The 21768-nt window shown below is 37.0% G+C and overlaps 1 protein-coding gene and 1 pseudogene across 2 annotated transcripts in view; one reads left to right on the top strand and one right to left on the bottom strand.

Moving 5' to 3' along the window:
* The window catches only part of CLPX (caseinolytic mitochondrial matrix peptidase chaperone subunit X), a 45552-nt gene that overhangs the window by 15009 nt on the left and 8775 nt on the right, over positions 1-21768 (bottom strand). The window contains exons 4-9 of one of the 2 annotated variants that reach the window (XM_070420755.1): positions 10488-10642; positions 8504-8663; positions 6842-6883; positions 2578-2754; positions 1806-1970; positions 697-785 (exon numbers count right to left, since the gene is read on the bottom strand). In XM_070420755.1, coding sequence (XP_070276856.1) covers positions 697-785; positions 1806-1970; positions 2578-2754; positions 6842-6883; positions 8504-8663; positions 10488-10642 — 788 coding nt within the window. The remainder of the gene's footprint in view (positions 1-696; positions 786-1805; positions 1971-2577; positions 2755-6841; positions 6884-8503; positions 8664-10487; positions 10643-21768) is intronic. The other variant, XM_070420762.1, reaches the window with a different exon arrangement.
* Positions 18626-21217, top strand: LOC139012681 (deoxyuridine 5'-triphosphate nucleotidohydrolase, mitochondrial-like; annotated as a pseudogene).

The following is a 21768-nucleotide window of genomic DNA, read 5'->3' as shown; positions in this document are numbered from 1 at the left end:
TCTAAGATGGTACCCAACCATTGTAGGAACATTCAAAATTTTGAAAATAGTTAAAGATTTATCTTTCATATAAATAAAAATTTTATTATACTCCTAGTATTGAACTTTGAGAATATCTATATTTTGAGATGCCTTTATAAAAAATTATCCAGCACATCTTCTAACTGTGATTGTACCTCTCTGTCTTGGTCAGAAAAAGAAAGCAATTTCCTTATCCTGTAATTATGTCATAATTTGTTACCAATAAAAGGTCATTTGACCAATATATCATTAGGACTTCAATTATGACCCTACAAGGAATGAAACACTATTTCATCACACCTTATAACTAATTGAAAAGAATAAGATACAAGTACATAGTTCATCTGTGTCTAGTTAAAACCAGAACTTTCTTTAAGAGTCCTCTAAATATGTTTAACTGGGCCTTTGAGGAATAAAACCAACAGAAATTAAATTTTACTTTTTTTCTGCTCTTTAAAATATTTTCAATTTCCTAAGAAAGGTTATTTGGTATTTAAAATTGCCAAGAGCTTTCTCTTAGGATCTGAAGTACATTAAAGTGGTTATGTGGAGTTTGGGGGTGGGAAAAATAAACAAAACAGAATCTAATTGAATATGAAACCAAACGTACAATATTGGGAGGTTGATGTATTCCCTTCCTTTTAGTGGGCTTGAACAAAATATTCAACTGCTTACTTGCTGAACGCCTTCTCCACCTACATCCCGTAACTGATGAATGCCTGGCACACTGCCAATCTTATCTACTTCATCCAGAAAGACAATTCCTATAATTTAAGGAGGAGTCTATTTATAATATGAAAAAGATATACACAAGATCACCTCAGCTTTTAAGAGAGCAAGGTTATTTAATCTTTCACACTTAACATATAGAAATATATAAACATGAACTGCTATCTGTCCCATTCATCATTTCGTGCAAATGTTTTATAATTCATTTTATAGAATACCACTTGGGTATGATAACTAATTCTCTCTGACAATAGCAGTCTGTCCCACTCATGTTTTCAGGTTCTTTATTCTAGTAGTTGAGATAGAGGCATAGTGTAGATTCTAGAACAGCCATGGGCAAACTACAGCCCGCGGGTTTGAAATGAATAAAACTAAAAAAAAAAAAGACCGTACCCTTTTATGTAATGATGTTTACTTTGAATTTATATTAGTTCACACAAACACTCCATCCATGCTTTTGTTCCAGCCCTCTGGTCCAGTTTAAGAACCCATTGTGGCCCTCGAGTCAAAAAGTTTGCCCACCCCTGTTCTAGAAGCATGAGGTACACGTAGTGCTGATACTAGTAAAACTTTGGCTTACTCTTTCCCAACTATATTACTGTCTTAAAGGAATTTGTCGAGCTCTTCATGTAAACAAGGACAGATGCTAGATGGGGAAAGGAGAAATGCAGCATCTATGATATCCCATAGGGCAACAGGCTAACCTGTTTCTAGATTCATCTTGCACTCCCCTACCCTGGCTTCCTTCCCCTCCCCACCCTAGCAATCAGAGTCTGGAGAGTCAGAACAGCAAACACAATAATAGTAATAAGGATCTAACAGAATAATAATTTAGCCAATTTTCACCCTAGTAATCAACTAATGACAATAGGACAAAGCAAACTTTGTGGCCCTTAGTCAGTATACTAGAAAACATTTAACATAGGTACTTATATGTAATTACAGAATTTTACTCGATTCAAAATAATAATTACATTAGCTCTTACTGAATATTAGACTGCTTCCTCAATAGACTACATCTGGGGATAGACAAGCAAGTTATTCTGAAAACATACCTTGTTGTGCTTTTTCTACATTGTAATTGGCATCTTGGAGCAGTTTGGCAATCACAGATTCAATATCTTCACCTACATATCCAGCCTGAGTCAAAGTTGTACAGTCACAGATAGCAAAAGGAACATCAAGGCATTTAGCTAGAGTTTGTGCCAGCAGAGTTTTACCTACAAATAGAAACAGTAACTAAAAGTTTACTGAAAATATGTTGAAGTACAAATTTTCTACTAAAATACAAAATAAATTGGAATGGTATATAAGAAGAAAATCACTGAGCCCTAGCCGGTTTGGCTCAGCGGATAGAGCGTCGGTACAGCCTGAAGAGTTACAGGTTTGATTCCTGTCAAGGGCAGATGCCCAGGTTGTGGGCTTGATCCCCAGTAGGGGGTGTGCAGGAGGCAGCCAATCAATGATTCTCTCTCATCATTGATGTTTCTCTCTCTCCCTCTCTCTTCCTCTCTGAAATCAATAAAAAAAAAAAAATTATAAAAAAAAGAAAATCACTGCTACATCTTTTCTCCACTATTATTCAGATCTAATGCCATTTTACTTTTATTATTCCTAACAAGATGTTAGAAATTGGCCTAAAGGGCAATACCAAGGTCTCAAATTCAGCTTGAAGCCTATGCAGAAATATTGATAATGTATGAATAAGATTGGCCTTAGATTTTTTTCTCAAGAGCCAAGGTCTCTCAATCACAAAACACAGGTTACAAAATCATTTACATTCTATTTTTTAAAATGAGTAGTACATTTTTTCAGGAAGTTATTTACCTGACCCAGTTGGTCCAAGCAGCAAAATATTACTCTTTTCAAGTTTTATGTCATCATGGGCAGAATCCAATACTTCACCTCCTCGTTTTTCCTGAGGCATTTGTTGATTTACCTGTTGCTGCATTGATGCTCCTAAAGCATTACCATGTGGACTAATTCCAGCTATCTGAAGCAATTCTGAAAAAAAGTCAAAGGAATTACTAGAGTTTCATTTTATTTTATTTGAAAAAATGCCTCATAAAACCTTATGTCTAAAACCAATCACTTATTTAGAAAAATTTAAGTATTTTGGGAATCTGTCTTACCTAAAAAGAAAGAAAATTTCCAGTTATCTAGTGACAAAATTACAAGGCACAGTGATTATTTAGGGAACCTCAAGCAAAGAAAATTGATTCTTTTTATCCTCCCCTCCTTATTTATGTAAACCTGTATGAAGAAAGCCCTTCACTCAAGGGAAGGCAATATAATGGAAAGAGAACAGTGTTAGGAGTCAGAAAATCTTAGTTTTGATCCTTTGTCTGTAAATGGCTATATGATTTGGGGCAAGTCTATAAAGTTAGTGCTGTTTCCTAATCTATAAAATGGCAACAATTAAGTAAAAGAATAAAATGCAATTGATTTGGAGGCACTTGAAAGATTTTTTTTTTTTTTTTCAGTACATATGAAAAGAAGCATAGCCGTAGAGGAAAACACTGAACTAAGAAAGACAGGACTTGGTTCTGGTCTCAGAGGTCCATGGCAAGTCACTTAACTTTACTGGGCCTGCTACCTTACTATAAAGTGAAAATACTGAGCCATATGATCTCCAGTCTCTTCCACATCTAAGAATAATTCTGTGAGTCTCCCAGAGAAACCAAATATGGTAAGACTCACTATCCCTGGCCCTATCTGAATCTAATTTTATAGAATCTCCACTGGATATTTCTAGTCCGTTTATTAAAGATACAAAGCTTAAGTGGATGGGACTGATATTGTTGGTGAACTATCAGTTTATCAGCAGATCTCTAAAACTAATTATACTTGCTTATATATTCTGAATTTATTTTTAGGTTGTTTCTAATAAATGGGCTAAGAATATCAGTACTTTCCAATGCATTATTTTAATGAAACCAATAGTGTGAGCAGACACAAATATTTACGGTCCTTTCCATCTGGCGGTCACTTTCAAACTATCTTAGTGGTCACACTTAAGGTAAAGTGTTATTCTATTCATCAGAAATAATAGGATTTAATAAACATTTGAATTTAAGTAAATTGCACTACAGTTGAGAATTAATGATTGACTAACTCACAATGCTATGCCTCATTACAATCCACATCATGCAAAAAAAAAAATGCAGTCCCCTATTTTAGTGAAATTAGCTAGTTGTCCCTAACAAAATTGTTTGTTTTTTAAATTTCAGCAAAATCTAGATAGAAATTGTGACAATATAAGAAGAGGCTGGCTCAAGTATAGGTCTGTCCCATAAGGAAAAAATAATTTAGGTGAATAATTTGAATAAAGTCACAAGAAGCACATTAACTACAATGGAGTCACATGATGCATGTATTTAACCTACTCAATGATTTAAGTTTTAAAAAGAGGAATTCTTTAAATAGTGCAGAACAGTTATGTTAATTATTACATTTTATGAAAATATGCCACAGTAAGCTTGGGATAACTCTCCTGTTCTTTTGGTTAGTCTCTGTTTCTGCATATCTCTCCCTGCAAAAGCACCTCTCTATAATGGGCAGAACTATGGACAGGCAGGCTAGCACAGTGATTAGATGCATGAACATCATCAGCTGTGTGTGGCCCTGGACAAATTACTTAAAATTTCTGTTCTTCAATTTTCTCATCTGTAAAATGAGAGTGAAAATACATTTTTGTCTTACAGGTATTGGAAAGATTAAATGAGTTAATATATGTAATATATGTGCCTGGCAGATCCTATAATAAAAGGCTAATATGCAAATTGACTGAACGGCAGAACGACCGGTCGCTATGATGTGCACTGACCACCAGGGGAAGATGCTCCACGCAGGAGCTGCCCCCTGGTGGTCAGTGCACTCCCACAGGGGGAGCGCCACTCAGCCATAAGCCCTGAGCTGGCCAGGCTGGTGAGTGCAGGCGGTGGCAGGAGCCTCTCCCACCTCCACAGCAGCACTAAAGATGTCCAATTGCCGGCTTAGGCCCGCTCCCCGCCAAGGGCTCCCGAACTACGAGAGGGTGCAGGCTGGGGGGGAGGGGATTTCGTGCACCGGGCCTCTAGTAGTTTTATAAGTGTCATAGAAGAATTTGCTATCAGCATTGCTATTTTGCTAGTGTTTAATTATTTCTATAATATAGCCCTTAAATGCAAGCCAACTATTTCATCTAATGCTCAGCTTAAGAAAAACATCTGTTCCAATGATGGAGAAAAAACTATCACCTTTTTTTTTTTAGTTGGTTTTCTCTTCTTTTTGTACAAGGAAATGAACAAGCTCATGGACAAGACCTGAATAATGTCGCAGTCCCAGTTTCCAGTCACTTTGTTCCAAATACAGACTGTAAATTTTTATGGCATGGGGTACATCTACCATCAGTCGTCAGTTTTATTATGTAGTATGTTGGTATCATGTGATTTCCAAAGGAACTTTCAAGAATATTTTGATTATATATGTCTTTGGCCTAATGCCCTAACTTTAGAACTTAAAGCCCCACATAGGACAAGACTAAATTATACTGAAAATAAATTCTATTTAAGCTTTCAATATATTAATTTCCAAGTCAATCAATATATATATATATATAATTATAAATTGCTTTTACCTAGGTTTGTAAGTAGTATTACTTGTTAACATTTAAATTACATTAAATCACTACATATGTCATATATATTTATATTCACTATAAATTTTTCTTTACTAGTTTTACAAGCCATCTGCCCAAATTTATGAATATTGACAGCATATTTGATTATATTTTTAGGTTATAAAATATGTATTATACATGCACTTAAACTGTATTATTTAGATCTCACAGTCTTACAGTATGTAATCTAATTCTATTGCACTTACTGTGTTTCTTAATTTTATCATGCATGGTATAATCATTTCCATACAATTTAAAAATAACTAGAGATAATATCATTCTATTACTTATAATAAATCTTATGCCAGAGTTGGTAAACTGATATGTTCTCATGGCACATCCTATATATATAGTACCACTTCAATTAGTAGGTATATAATACTGATTAGTCAAAGGCAAAGTAAAAGTATCAAACTTAAGTGAATAAGTGAAAAATGTTCATACTGGTTTATTATCTGTTTACTTGTGTTATTTTAATTACTGAAACAAAGGCCACATAAATCTTTTTATGATATCCCTGGAATCTTCACCCTCTCTGTGTAGCAATTATATCCACCTCCAAAGGAATGGGTGCAAGAAATCAGAATAGCCACTATCCTTGATGTATCAGGTCCTTCCACACCAGGGGTCCTCAAACTACGGCCTATGGGCCACATGCAAATACAACTATTGTATTTGTTCCCGTTTTGTTTTTTTACTTCAAAATAAGATATGTGCAGTATGCATAGGAATTTGTTCATAGTTTTTTTTTAAACTATAGTCCGGCCCTCCATGGTCTGAGGGACAGTGAACTGGCCCCTGTTTAAAAAGTTTGAGGACCCCTGTTCCACACCCTCAATCAGACCTTCTGATGCTTATAGGGGCAATCAAGGGCTGGAAACAGTGAGTTGGGTTTATTCATAATTTACAAGCTACACTAAGCTTCATATACACTAAAAAATAAAGTGGTTTTTGGCAAAGAGTAGCCATAAAATAATCGACTTTTCCCAAAATTTCTGTCACTTACAATTATGCAGACCAACTCTAACTGTAAAGCAAAAAAAAAATAAAATAAGAAAAAAAAATATATATATGGCAAACTATAGATTTTTACAAATACAACTCCTGTTATTATGTAGGTCTACATTTATAGAGAAAAACTATATATAATATTTTTTATCTCTCTACATTATGCTTTACAATATACAACAAAATAGATCAAATCAACCATCTGAAATAAGCCAATATATACAAACTACACAAATTAGTTATGAAAAACTATTCCAAAGTTATATATACCATATATGATAAACATGTTTATATAATATACAACATCTTTCTTGGTAATACACAAACAGATACATGTCCCCCATTACTATTGCTGACATACTTCACTGAGGTAAATCTCAAAGGGAAGAATGATTACAGAGGACCTGAGGAAAGGTCACTTACTTGTAAATCTGTACTCATCCTCTCGTCTTCTTATTTCTAACTCTAAGAAAGAGGATGAAAATGGCAACATGAAAATATTATATATTTGTTTAGGGGAACAAACAAGGAGTAGTCCACTTCTTGTCTCTTGCAAATAAAGAATATGTTCATTAACTTTCTTTAGCTTTTCAAACATTATGAAGAATCTATATGCTGCATCCTTTCTACATTAAAAAACAACAACCCAAGCATACTTAATGATGGCTGTCCAGTTGCTAATGTTCACATTTGTCAAATATAAAGTCTATTTTAAGAAAAGAGTAGTAATAATTTAAGTCTTCAATAAGTGTTTAAACCCCTCATACTATAAATACTTCATAACCATTTATTTTTCTAGAACTAGAACAGCTAATTACTGATTTGTTGACTGAAGAAACCAGAAAAAATCCTTTTGCTTCATGACTAGGCCGTGCTATTTGGACCTTATAAAATGAAGGTTTTAAATCTTCATTAGTTATTATGACTTATGCTTTCTAAAAATAGAGTAACTGATGCTACCACATAACTATTTTGCAGTAAGTTCAACAAGTGAACAAGTGTTTTCATTGAGCTAGTTCTATATTTAGTAGCTACTGAAAGAAATCAAAAGATATTGTAGTTTTATAAATGTAAGTAGTTAGCAGAACTCCCTCAAATTGTAAAATGATGACTAAAAGAATATAAAATGATAGCTGTAGGCCTAAGTAAGAAATCAGGACTCCATGGCCCATAACAACAAAATTTTAAATATTAACATTTTACTCTATTCAGTTTTTTAAAAAATAAAGTCATTCTATTAGTATAACACACATTGCCCTGGCCAGTATGGCTCAGTTGGTTGAGCATCATCCTGTGCACCATGGAGGTTGCCAGTTCCACTCCTGGTCAAGGGCACATGCCGAGGTTGCAGGCTCAATTCTGGATAGGGTTCGTGCAGGAGGCAGTCAATAGATGTTGTGCTCTCACATCAATGTTTCTCCTTCTCCCTTCCTTCCCATAATCAATAAACTATTCTATAAAAAATATACACGACACATTATTGTGCACAGAATGTTGAGATTACACAGTTTATTGGTATAGTAGAATCAATCATTAATAGGAATTATACTTTGAATCACTTACAAATTTGCCCCTAACCTTGTGCACTGTAGTAGGGGTCCAAAAAGAAAAGAATGCTATACATTCTCCAAGAATTATATATATATGTATATGACTTAGGCAAATGAAATTCTGTATCCTGAACTCAAAAGAGAAGAGAACTCAGAGTCAAAAAGAGCACTGCAAAGATAGGTTCATGGGGAACTAGTTGTGGTGAGGTCTATAATTCAAAGGTGTTATCTCAATCTCTACCTCAGTAACTTTCAAACATTTTTCACTGAGAACCTTGGTAAGAAATACATTTTACTCTGTGACTGAGAACCCATGCACATATGACTAAAAGAAAAAGTTTTAAACAATACAGTTAAATGCACTCTGGTATTTTCTATTAATATCTATTAACTTTTTTTAATGCCAAAATCATTTCAGTACTTTGAAAAACGCTGTACTATGCTAAAAGCATCTTAAGACAAAAACAAGGAGTTGCAATAAGTATTACTTCTAGGCATAGTAATCTCTATTTTGGTCAATTATCAAAACACTAACCTCTAGGTGTTAATGATGTCTGCTTCTCAACTTCTGCTTGCTGCCTCAGATTAGTTGGAATATTATTATATATTCTCTTGTAATGATTGTACACGGCAACTGAAAGCACCTTCTTAGCAAATGACTGGCCAACAACATACTTGTCGAGGTAGTTATAAATCTGAAAAATAATCAGGTATGAATAATTTAATGTGAGCTATCATAAAATAACACACATTTAAAAGAAAGTTATACAGTGAGCATATTTGCTTCCAGTTTTAAGTTTGAACAAAGACACATCATCAAAAACACAATGCAAGGGCACGATACATTATGTAGCAATGATTCAAGGTCCCAAACCCTACATGTACAAAAACACAATTTATTTGTTCTCTAGCCTAACAAAGTATCACTGGCCTCTTCTAGTGCTACGCTAGTTTCTATTCTATAAACAATGGCACTGATCCTAATTTTTAAAAGTTAATATTAAAGTCACTTAGAATACCTACATATGCCACCAAGAGTCTAAAGATATTATCATTAATATAAACATTACAATTAATCCTTTCTAAACCTTTCTCAATCATAGGAATAATATTCTTCACAAAGACAATATATATAAAAGTATCCTTCCCCAGCTGCGGTGGCTCAGTGGTTGAGCTGTTGACCTATGAACCAGGTCAGGGCACATGTCCGGGTTGTGAGCTCAATCCCCAGTGGGGGGCATGCAGGAGGCAGTTGATCAATAATTCTCTCTCATTATTGATGTTTCTATCCCCACTTCCCTTCCTCTTTGAAATCAATAAAAATATATTTTAAAAAGAGATAAAGGTATCCTTTTAAAAAATAGGCACTATATAATCAAAAGCCATTATACTACCAGTATCTATGCGTTTTAATACAAGCATTTAGCTTTTTCTGATATTAACTTTAAAGCTACTTATTTATCTACATGGCAATATAAAAGCTTTATTCTTCGAAAAAACTAAAGTTCTATTTGATTCTTGGATACTGCCAACAGCTTGGGACGTGGGGTAAATTCCTTCAGCTTTTAGTAAGTAGAAATTAACTGTTAATATTAACTAACTCTGGAAAAAAAGTTAAATTGCCTAATTATTTTCTAGAACTTTGACTCGAATATCTAAAGTCTATATAAATCAGAGGAGAATATAAAGCTTAATAGCTACATTTTCTATTACATCATTTATTTTTACATGACAAATTCTTTAGTTGTTGACCATATGCATTAGGTTTAAAAAAAAATCTTCATTCTTCACAAATTACACTCATGAATTATTAAATCTGCCTCAGCAAGTTTAGATGAAGAGACAAATGCATTGGTATCAAAATAGAGTTGAAGAAAGCTACACCAAGACAGAGGATGAGAAATAAGCGAAGAGTACAAACATCTGAAACATGGCCAGAACACAGGGCACACAGCCCAGGAGCAGGGCTCCCTGTTCGCAGAAGGTGCACATCAAGTACCCACCCAATGGGGCTGGTGGTACACTCTGTTGTGTTTCACACAGCCAAATCACAATCTGTCTGAGACTCCTGGAAAGAGCCACAGCTATCGAGGAGAGTGCCATAAAAAAAAATTATTCGCTTCCACTGTTAGCCTGAGGTTATTTTACCATACACTAATTTAATGGGGGGAGGGGAATTGCAGGCTGGTATTATTTAGGTGGTCAAACTAACAAAAATAAATCCATAGTTGCTCTATTTGAAGGTTATCATTTTAGATTAATTTAGTATTAACACTATTTTAGTAATCATCCAACTACATTTCATTGCTACTGAATAGAGTAATCATGACATGGGGAAAAAAGCAACGAACTCCATACCTAAATTCCAAGTATCAAATATCAAAAACTATTTGGCCAAATATAGTCCATATTAATAACTTAGAATATGTGTTTAGGTACTAGTATTAGGATACACTATAGACTGAGGAGAGGGGAGCAATGAAATGCTTTCAAGATCAAATGCTTGTAAGACTTTATACCTTCTTGGGGGGAGGAGGTGGTTTCTGTTGGAATGCCAATTTTACAGCTTCTGCTGCGGATTCTGGTTCTTTAATTATGCTTTTCTTTGAGTCTGCTTCAGATAGCACAACAAAAAAATGATGACATTTTTCGCACTTCACAAAACGGGTGGATGCTGTAAAAGAAGAGTCAGCAGAGAAAAAGAAATAACTCAAATAGTATTTCACCTCAAAGATTCAATGAAAAATAAAACTATGTACTTGACAAAAAGTAGGCTTGTAGCTCACTCCACTAGCCACAAACAGCCTAGTTTACATCTAAGACAGGTGATAAAGATAGATGAATTTAGTCAACTACATTTTCTTCATTTCCACTAGGTTCTGTCATTTTGTAATCTTAACACATTAAAAGACTGACTGACCTTTCAACTTCCCAAACACTAAAGTTAATTTTTAAAACCACCATAAGAATATTAAAATATTGTTTATTTCATTGAAATATGTGAACTGTAAAAAAAGTAAAATACAAGTAAATTAATCTATTTCCCTAATATTTTATTATTAAAAATTTCATACACAGAAGCTGAGAGAGAGAAATCTATTTTAATCTCCCCAAAATATAAAAAAGTATATTTTTTAGGTTCTTCAAGCCTAAAACTAACTTGGTAAGAAGATAAAATTATTTCATACCTTCCTTATTTTTATCTTTAATACTTCCACTGATTCCTATGTCTCTGACTTAAAAACCACTGAGAAACTAACAAAGTAACAATATTCTCAGCCATATTTACTTCATTTAAAGATAATCATACAGCTTTTGAAAACAACACAAGGGCAGTTAAAAGTGAGGGTAAAAATGCTTTCTTAATGGCAATACATCAACTACATAATATCCTGTGTTAAGCCAAAAGTGACTTCTTCCTTTCTCTCTTTCTAAAACACAGCTTTAGGATATAGACATATGGCCATAAACTCTTAACCTTTTCTAAGCCTACCTTTACTAAAGGTAACTAGGGAACTCAGAAAGCAGCATGATAGTAGAGAAATCCATACAGACTACACAGATTCAAAGCAAAAGATGCATAGAAACTAGTTACATGTTGGTAGGTCTAGGTAATATATTTTTTGTGTAATATAACTAAGGTGAATTTTAATAAAACTAAACATAGTTTTAAAATAATTTTTAAAAATATGATAATCTCTCTCCTTTGGAAATATTATAACACAGATTACAAGAAAAACTTCACTGGCAAATACACCTAAATCTTCAGAAAATAATCTAAATTTTATACAATAGACAATCCCACAAATGAAACATAAATGTAATTATTAATCCAATCAATTTGATTCTTAGGTGTTCCTTCTTAAACACAGGCCAATTAAAAATTCATTCAGGATAAATTATAGCAGCAAATTTTAAACCAGAAGACAGAATGATTATCTAAAGAAAATATCAAACTATTCCAAGTACCTTCAATTAACCCAAGCCCAAATACATGATCACCATTTCCCATCAACAGGGAAAAGTCAGTGCCTCTATTTTATGAGGCACCAGCTTACAATTGTTAGTGATGGTAAACAGGGCAAGGATTAAAGGGCAGAGAAGCCTCTGATTTAATTCAGGCTGTGTGACAAGAAAATCTGGCTTGAGAACATACAAACAAAACATTTCTCTAAAGAAATTAGGTCAAAGGGGAAGAGATTAAACATCAACAATCATCCTTTTTTGCTTACTGTTAAAGGGTTGCTTAAATTCCACTTGAATATTTGCAATACAATTTTACACTGAAACATATTCAACTTATACCCAAATTCAAAGATTCAATTTTATTTATTGAAATGCTTATTTTTTTTTTAAAAAAAAGCATTGCAATGCATATTTTACTCTTAAAAACTAAGAGCAAAAATCTAAATTTGCTAAATTATAAGGGGATAAAACCTTCTTTAAAAATATTTTTTGGCCCTAGCTGGTTTGGCTCAGTGGATAGAGCGTCAGCTTGAGGACTCAAGGGTCCCAGGTTCGATTCCAATCAAGGGCATGTACCTTGGTTGCGGGCACATCCCCAGTAGGGAGTGTGCAGGAGGCAGCTGATCGATGTTTCTCTCTCATCGATGCATCTAACTCTCTATCCTTCTCCCTTCCTCTCTGTAAAAAATCAATAAAATATATTTTAAAAAATATATATATATATTTTTTGTATTGATTTCAGAGAGGAAGGGAAAGGTAGAGAGAGATAGAAACATAATGATGAGAGAGAACCATCAGTTGGCTGCCTCCTGCATGCACCCCAACTGGGATTGAGCCTGCAACCAGGCATGTGCCCATGACAGGAACTGAACCCAGGACCCTTCAGTCCACAGGCCAATGCTCTATCCACTGAGCCAAACCAGCTAGAACCCTCTATTTATATATATACTAGACGCCTGGTGCACGAAAATTCGTGAACTGTGGGGGGTCCCTCAGCCGGGCCTACCCCTTCTCACAGTCCGGAAGCCCTCAGGGGAAGTTCTACTGACTGCTTAGGCCCACTTCCGCTCCCGCAGCCCTGCCTCCACTCCCGCTCCCACGGCAGCACCGCCTCCTCTGCTCCTGTGGAGGTGCTGTGCTGCCTCCTCTGCTCGCGCGACCCTGGCCCCACAGCCCCGCCTCTGCTCCTGGGGAGGCGCCTCCTCTACTCCTGCTCCCACCGTGGCCCCGCCTCCACTCCTGCTCCCTCGTTGGAGCAGCCTCCTCCCCCGCAGCACGCCTCTCCCGTGCTGCCGCTGGCCCTAGGCCCTCGCAGCTCCTGGGGCTTTGTCTGGATGGACATCAGGAAGACGTCTGCTCTAATTAGTACATTACCCTTTTATTAGTTTAGATATATATATACTAGAGGCCCGGTGCACGAAATTCATGTGGGGGGGGGGCCTCTTAGCCCAGCCTGTACCCTCTCCAATCCGGGACCTGTCAGGGGATGTCCGACATCCCTCTCGCAATCCGGGACCGCTGACTCCTAACCACTCACCTGCCTGCCTGCCTGATCGCCCCTAACCACTCCCCTGCCGACCTGATCATCCCTAACTGCCCTTCCCTGCTGGCCTGATCGCCCCTAACTGCCTCTGCCTTGGCCCCTGCCACCGTAGCTTTGTCCGGAAGGATGTCCGGTCTAATTAGCACATTACCCTTTTATTAGTGTGTGTGGTACAGAGAGATAGAAACATAATTATGAGAGAGAATCATCAATCGGCTGCCTCTTGCATGCCCCTCACCGGGGACGGAGCCTGCAACCCCAGGATGTACCCTGACTGGGAATCAAACCATGACCTCCTGGTTCAATGCTCAATCACTGAGCCACTCTGGCTGGGTTAAATGTCTTTTCTTTAAATGATTACTACAAGTACTCTATATTCCTTTATATACAGAATACTGATCCCAGTAAACATGCTTGTATAGTATGCCAACAACAGAAAGTCTACCTTAGTAAAAACTTTTTTAGGAAATTTGTTTAAATGAAAGTTTCTCATGATTTTAAACAAGTTTCAGGATCCAATACAAAATTTCCAAAACACTGCAGAAAAGTTTATTTTCCGCCCTATGAAACAGATAAGTGCAGTAAGCATTCAAAAAGTATTACATACATAAAAATAAGAACAACTAGAGAGACCAAGATGGCGGCGTAGGTAAACACCGGAGACCGCTGCCGCAAACAACCATTTCAAAAATACAACTAAAAGACTGAACGGACATCACCCAGAACCACAGGAAGGCTGGCTGAAGAGAGACTCTACAACTAGAAGGAAAGAGAACAGCAAATCGAGGCTCAGAGGCGGCGCAGTGTGGAAAATACAAAGGTACCGAGGTGCGCGCGCAAAGCGGGCTCGTGGCTGAGGGCGCGGTTGTCGTTTTCTGTCGGGAGTGAGTCTCAGACTCTGGGCTCCAGATCCGGGCGAGTCTCTAGGGACCCAGACTCAAACGGGAGAAGCGGGATTATCTGGCATCAGTTGGAACCTGAGGGCAGCTTTCTCTCCGAGGTTTGCAGCGGCTGCCGGGGTTCTGAGAAGCAGAGCCTCTGGGAACGGGACTGAGCGTGGCCATAACTGCTCCCTCCGCCCGCCCTGTTGAGCCCGCCCCGCCCAAAGCCTGCGCACAGCCATTTGCCGATCGCCTCAGGCAAAGGCTGGATTAGCGCCTCCCCAGAAGGCAGACGTTTTCCTTACAGCTGATTCCTATAGCCAGTCGGCCTGGGGGTCAAATCCCTCTAGTGTTAACTACAACAATTAAGGCTTGGCTAGAACAAGACTGCGCACAGAGACCACAAGGGGGTGCACCAAGAAAGCATAAAAGATGCGGAGACAAAAAAACATGACAGAAATGGAGGATATGGAGCTAAGAATCGCAATTTTGAGGGCTTGCCATAAATTTGTGCAGAGCCTCACGAAAACTAATGAGACCCTCGATGCTACGATAAAGAAATTAGAAAGTAAGCATACACAGACTGAAATAAAGAATATTATACCCAATAGCAGACCAGAGGAGTACAATAATCAAACAAAAGATTCGACAAAAAACACCCAATTGGAAAAGCAAAATGAAAAAAGAATCCGAAAGTGTGAAGATAGTGTAAGGAGCCTCTGGGACAGCTTTAAGCAGTCTAATATCAGAGTCACTGGAGTGCCAGAAGATGAGAGACAGCAAGATATTGAAAACCTATTTCAAGAAATAATGGCAGAAAACTTCCCCCACCTGGTGAAAGAAATGGACTTACAGGTCCAAGAAGCGCAGAGAACCCCAAACAAAAGGAATCCAAAGAGGACCACACCAAGACACATCATCATTAAAATGCCAAGAGCAAAAGACAAAGAGAAAATCTTAAAAGCAGCAAGAGAAAGAGGCTCAATTACCTACAAGGGAATACCCATACGACTGTCAGCTGATTTCTCAACAGAAACTTTGCAGGCCAGAAGGGAACGGCAAGAAATATTCAAAGTGCTGAATACCAAGAACCTACAACCAAGATTACTTTATCCAGCAAAGCTATCATTCAGAATTGAAGGTCAGATAAAGAGCTTCACAGATAAGGAAAAGCTAAAGGAGTTCATCACCGCCAAACCAGTATTATATGAAATGCTGAAAGGTATCCTTTAAGAAGAGGAAGAAGAAGAAAAAGGTAAAGATACAAATTATGAACAACAAACATGCATCTATCAACAAATGAATCTAAGAATCAAGTGAATAAATAACCTGATGTACAGAATGAACTGGTGATTATAATAGAATCAGGGACATAGAAAGGGAATAGACTGACTATTCTTGGGGGGAAAAGGGGTGTGGGAGATGCGGGAAGTGACTGGACAAAAATCATGCACCTATGGATGAACACAGTGGGTGGGGAGTGAGGGTGGAGGGTGGGGTGGGAGCTGGAAGGAGGGGAGTTATGGGGGGAAAAAAGAGGAACAAATGTAATAATCTGAACAATAAAGATTTAATTAAAAAAAAAAAAAAAAAAGAACAACTAAAGGCTCTAAATTAAAGAGGGGAGTCTATTCATGTTTGACAAGTTATTTTTTAAATGGGCTAAAGAATAGTATATCTTAGTCATTATAATCAACTTTCTTAGATATTATTCTTAATTTCAATTTCTGATGATTTTCTATATATTCATAATGGTATCTATAAAAATGGTATTTTATTTCAACAAAGACAAGCAAGAGTAATACTACTATAAGAAAACAAACATTACTACAAACAAACCTGTTAGATTAAATATATACAGCAAGGTCCATGAGCTAAAAATGACAATGAAAATTTATGAAATTCAAATTTCAGTGTCCATATACAAAGTTTTTTTTTTTTAAAATATATTTTATTGATTTTTTACAGAGAGGAAGGGAGAGGGATAGAGAGTTAGAAACATCGATGAGAGAGAAACATCGATCAGCTGCCTCTTGCACACCCCACACTGGGGATGTGCCCGCAACCCAGGTACATGCCCTTGACTGGAATCGAACCTGGGACCTTTCAGTCCGCAGGCCGACGCTCTATCCACTGAGCCAAACCAGTCAGAGCCATATACAAAGTTTTATTGGAACACAGCGTCCTCATTCATTTACATTGTCTGTGGTTGTTTTTGCACTATAACTATAAAGGAGAATAGTTGCAATAGAGACCATATGGCCCACAAAGCCTAAAATATTTACTATTTGCTCACTCCTGCTATACAGCATTTAAAAGGGAAGAACAACCCATAGAATGAGAGAAAATATTTGCAAATCACATATCTGGATAAGGGTCTAGCATTCAAAATATATAAAGAACTCATAACTTAACAATACAGACAACCCAATTTAAAAATGAACATAGGAGTGGGCCCTATAGCTCAGGATTAGAGCACTGGTCTTATAAAAATGAACAAAGGACTTAAATACTATTCTTTCCTCCAAAAAAGACATACAAATGGCCAATAAACACATTAAAAGATGTTTAATATCTTTACTCATTAGGGAAGTATAAATCAAATTCCTATGATGGCTACAATAAAAAAGGTAAGTGTTGAAAATGATGTGGAATAATTGGAACCCTTATACATTGTTAGTTGGGTTGTAGGATGGTATAGTCTCTTTGAAAAACAGTTTGGCAGTTTCTTAAAAAGCTACACATAGGCCCTGGCCAGGTAGTTCAGTTGGTAAGAGCATCCGCCTGATACGCCAAGGTTACAGGTTTGATCCCAGGTCAGGCCACATACGAGAAGCAACCGAGTAATAAATAAGTGGAACAACAAATCGATGTCTCTCTCTCTCTCATACGAGAAGCAACCAATTGAGAAATAAATAAGTGGAATAACAAATCGATGTCTGTCTCTCTCTCTCTCTCTCTCTCTCTCTCCCTCCCTCCCTCCATACCTCCTCCCTTCCCCAATCAATAAATAAAAAATAAAAATAAATTTTTTTTAATAAAGCTAAACATAGTTACCATTTCACTCAGCAATTCCGTTCCTAAGCAGATGCCCAAGTAAAAACACAAAAAATGTGTACACAAATGTTCATAGTAGCATTGCTTTTTTTTGGTTAATCCTCACCTGAAGATAATTTTTCCACTGATTTTTTTTTTTTTTTACAGAGTGGAAGGGAGGGAGGACGGGCGAGAGAGAAACAGGGAGAGAAAGGGAAAGGAGAGACAGAGAGAGAAAAAAAATGTGAGAGACACACATTGCTCGGTATGCACCCCAATGGGGTCAGGGATCAAACCTGCAAACTAAGTGCCCTTGACTGGGAATCGAACCCATGACCCTTCAGTGCGTGGGCCAATGTTTTAACCACTTAACCACACTGGCCTGGACATTGTAGCATTATTCATAATAGCTAACAAGTAGAAGCAACTCAAATGTCCATCAATAGATGAATGGACAATGAAATACTACTATTCAACCATAAAAAGCAATGAAGGACTGATACATAATGCAACACAAATGAACCTTAAAAATATCTACAATAAAAAAAGGGTAATATGCTAATTAAACCGGGTGTCTTCTGGGTGTCATTCGGAAGTCCTTCATGACGAAGCTGGGGCCGGAGGGAAGCCAGTCTGGCCCTGGGTGCCTGTGGGCAGCCCGAGGGAAGCCAGCCTGGGTCCTGGGTGCCTGCTGGTGGCTGGAGAAGGGAAGCCCAGGGCCCGGGTGCCGAAGGGAAGCCGGTGGAGGGAAGCCAGTGCCGGAAGCTGGAGGAAGGAAGGCCTACTCTTGCATTAATTTTTGTGCATCAGGCCTCTAGTGCTAAATAAAAGAAGTCAGACACAGCCCTGGACAGGTGGTTCAGTCAGTTGGAGCATGGTTCTGGACACTAAAAGGTTATGGGTTCGATCCCGTCAGGGCATATGGGAGGCAAACGATCAATGTTTCTCTCTCACACAGATGTTTCTCTTTCTCTTCCTCTCCCTTCCTCTCTCTCTAGAATCAATAAAAAACATCCTTGGGTAAGGATTAAAAAAAAAACAAGAAACTAAAACCTCAAAAAAATTCTTAAAAAGGAAAAGGACTAGATCTGTATGTATTAACATATATAGCTCTCAAAACATTGCTGAGTTGAAAGAAAACAAAAACTTGAATATGATAGCACTTATGCTTTTAAAAAGTTTTATGTTCAATGAAGATATATTACAAAATATATCTTTAACTTTATCTATAATGCTCTACTTTTTCATGAAGAGGGACATATACGTGTATTCCTCAGGTAATTAAAAATAATTTAAAATGACAAAAAAGTAGACAATTACTTAAACAGGCCATTCATAAAAGAACTATAAGTGACAAAAAGCACATAAAAAGATGTTTATGGCCCTGGCCAGTGTAGCTCAGTTGGTTGAACTAATGGTCCATGCACTGAGAGGTCATCGGTTCCATTCCTGGTCCAGGCACATGCCCAGGTTTCAGGCTCCATCCCCAATAGGGGGGCCTGCAGGAGGCAACCAAGTAAGTAATGTTTCTCTTTCTTCATCAGTGTTTCCTCTCTCTCTCCTTTCTTCTCTAAAATCAATTAAAGATGTTTATGAACTAATAACTATATAAATACAGATTTAAATAAAATAAATCGCCCAAGATAAAACAAAACTATTTAGAACTAGGATGACCAAATTTTCAATAAGTAGACAGAAAATCCACTGCATTCAAAAGGGATTCATTCTGAAGAGACTTTTATTATGGGTCAAAAAAACCAAAGGAGGAGGGCCTAGTCTCACTGCTGGGGCCTGTTACTCCTCAGTAGTAAAGATCAGAGAACAGGAACAGTGTCATGCTCATCTGTGAATTTTCTGAGCCCAGCAGTGTGTCTGACTCAACAGATGTTTGAGTATGTATTCTTCTTTTACTTTTCTCTTCCACATCCCCCTCCCCCATTAGAAGTCCCAAAGAAAATAGACCACCTCAGAACTGAGCTGATTAGTGTATAGTGTTTTCCACACTTGGTCTCATTATTATATTTACAGATTCTAGGATCCTACCCAATATCTACAGAATGTTAATCTCTAGGGAAGGAGGGAATCTATGGTTAACAATCACCCTCAGTGCTCATTTTTTTAAAAAAATAGCTTTAATATTTAAAGTGTTCACTTAATCACTGTTAAACAACAGTGACCTGGCAGGTTTTGAAAACACTGCATAAAAGAAAACTAAACTTAATCTTGAGAGGACCTAGTTTATTAAAAATATATATATTAAAAATATATATATATATAATATGACATTACCATTATGAATTGAGCAATTCTCAGATTTTTGAGAATTTTAGTATATCACACCAAATTTTGTTAATAGAAAATGTTATTTAGAAGTTATATCATCCAGTTCTACTACTTTCATTTTATACTGCAATTCAAATTACTGTTCATTCAGATTGATTTTTCTCTTTGACCTCTTACTAGGTAAAAACTACAAACAGAACCTCTAACATTGCAGCTACAGAATGGAACTACTTTAAAGTCTTTCTAAAACTGTGAAAACATGCTACATATAGTACTTTTTCATATAGTGGCCAATTAATAGCACTGATAAATGTGAAACTGAAGTTATTTGGGTTAGAATACAGAGAATCCTCTCCAGTTAATAATCAGAAACTGAAACTTCTGCCACACCTTACCATCAACCTTTTCATAACTGGACTGTATAGGAAGGCTGACATGTTAGTATAATGTAATTTACTCAAGTCATTACCATTAACTCTGATCATATAGGAAATTAGTTATTTGATTCATTAAACAAAATATCTGTTCCATTTCAGAGAGAATTACTGACACTAAGCAAAAGTAGGACTGTTAATTTCTTCTTTCTCTTAGTGTCTGAATCATGATTATCAGACATTTTCTAGAATTGAGAGCATTGCTCCTCTGAAAAGTACTTAGAGAAGGAAAATACCTTAATATTTGAATGACCCCTTCTCCAGTTTTTTTTTTTTAATATATTTTATTGATTTTTTACAGAGAGGAAGGGAGAGAGATAGAGAGTTAGAAACATCGATCAGCTGCCTCCTGCACATCTCCCACTGGGGATGTGCCCGCAACCCAGGTACATGCCCTTGACCGGAATCGAACCTGGGACCCTTCAGTCCGCAGGCCGACGCTCTATCCACTGAGCCAAACCGGTTTCGGCACCCCTTCTCCAGTTTTATGACACGATCAATAGGTAGGTGAAGAACAGAATAATAAATACAGAATAAGCAAGCCTTGGTTCTTGTATAGCTTCATGGTTACAAAAACCGACCCTGCACCTTCTCGTTCCCTCTCTGCCTCTCTCCCCACCCCCCTCACCACTCTTGTTCTGCTCTGCCATGCTGTGCTCTGAAGAGATACTTGCCATCTCTCAGCAAGTGACTTTGCCGGGCTTTTGGAGCATGCCACTGCCCGACCACGGGATCTGCATGGGTAGCAGGCTATGACCTGTACAGTGCCTATGATTATACAGTACCACCTATAGAGAAAACCCTTGCGAAAACCAACATTCAGATAGCTCTTCCTTCTGGGTGCTATGGAAGAGTAGTTTCATGTTCTGTCTTGGCTGCAAACATTTCATAGATGTAGGAGCTGGTGTCATAAATGAAAATTATAGCAAATCTTGTTGTACTGTTTAATTTTGGTAAAGAAAAGTTATAAGTAAAAAAGGGTGACCAAATTACACAGCTCATTTGTGAATGGATTTTTAAAACCAGAAATAGAGTAAGTTCAAGTTTTGGATGACACTGAAAGGGGTTCAAGAGGTTTTGATTCCACTGGAAAGAATGAAAATTGATGCCAAGAACAGAAAATGAAAAAAATGTACTTTTTTCTTAAAAATAAAGTGTTTTTGTTTAGTGTTTTGCACTTCTGTGAACTTAATAGCTTTAGCTTCTAAAAATATTTGGTGTTCTTATATCAAAGAAAGAGTACCCTGTTGGGATCACAGAACTTATACTTTCTTGTGTTTTTCTACATTTGACTGTGGTATATATCTGCACGGTAACCTAATACAGTTTCTTTATTCAATCAAATGTATATCAATCACAGATCCCTCCTCCCAGAACTATATTATTTCATTCACTAAATGCTACCCCTTCAACAACTTATTTTTTTATTGTTTTATAAATTATAAGCAAAGCCTTTCATTCAATAAATTTTTAAAATTGATTTTAGAGAGAGAGGAAGGGAGGGAGGGAGGGGGGAGAGAGGGAAAGAGGGGGAGAGAGAGAGAGAGAGACATCATCAGTTTGTTGTTCCACTTATTTAAGCATTCATTGGTTTATTCTTGTATGTACCCTGACTAGGGACTGAACCCAAAACCTTGGCGTATCAGGATGACGCTCT

The sequence above is a fragment of the Myotis yumanensis genome, unplaced genomic scaffold, assembly GCF_028538775.1.
Source record: "Myotis yumanensis isolate MYYU_CA2020_CCGP unplaced genomic scaffold, mMyoYum1.0.hap1 SCAF_1, whole genome shotgun sequence".
NCBI classification, from domain to species: domain Eukaryota; kingdom Metazoa; phylum Chordata; class Mammalia; order Chiroptera; family Vespertilionidae; genus Myotis; species Myotis yumanensis.
This window is presented reverse-complemented; position numbering and strand designations above follow the sequence as displayed.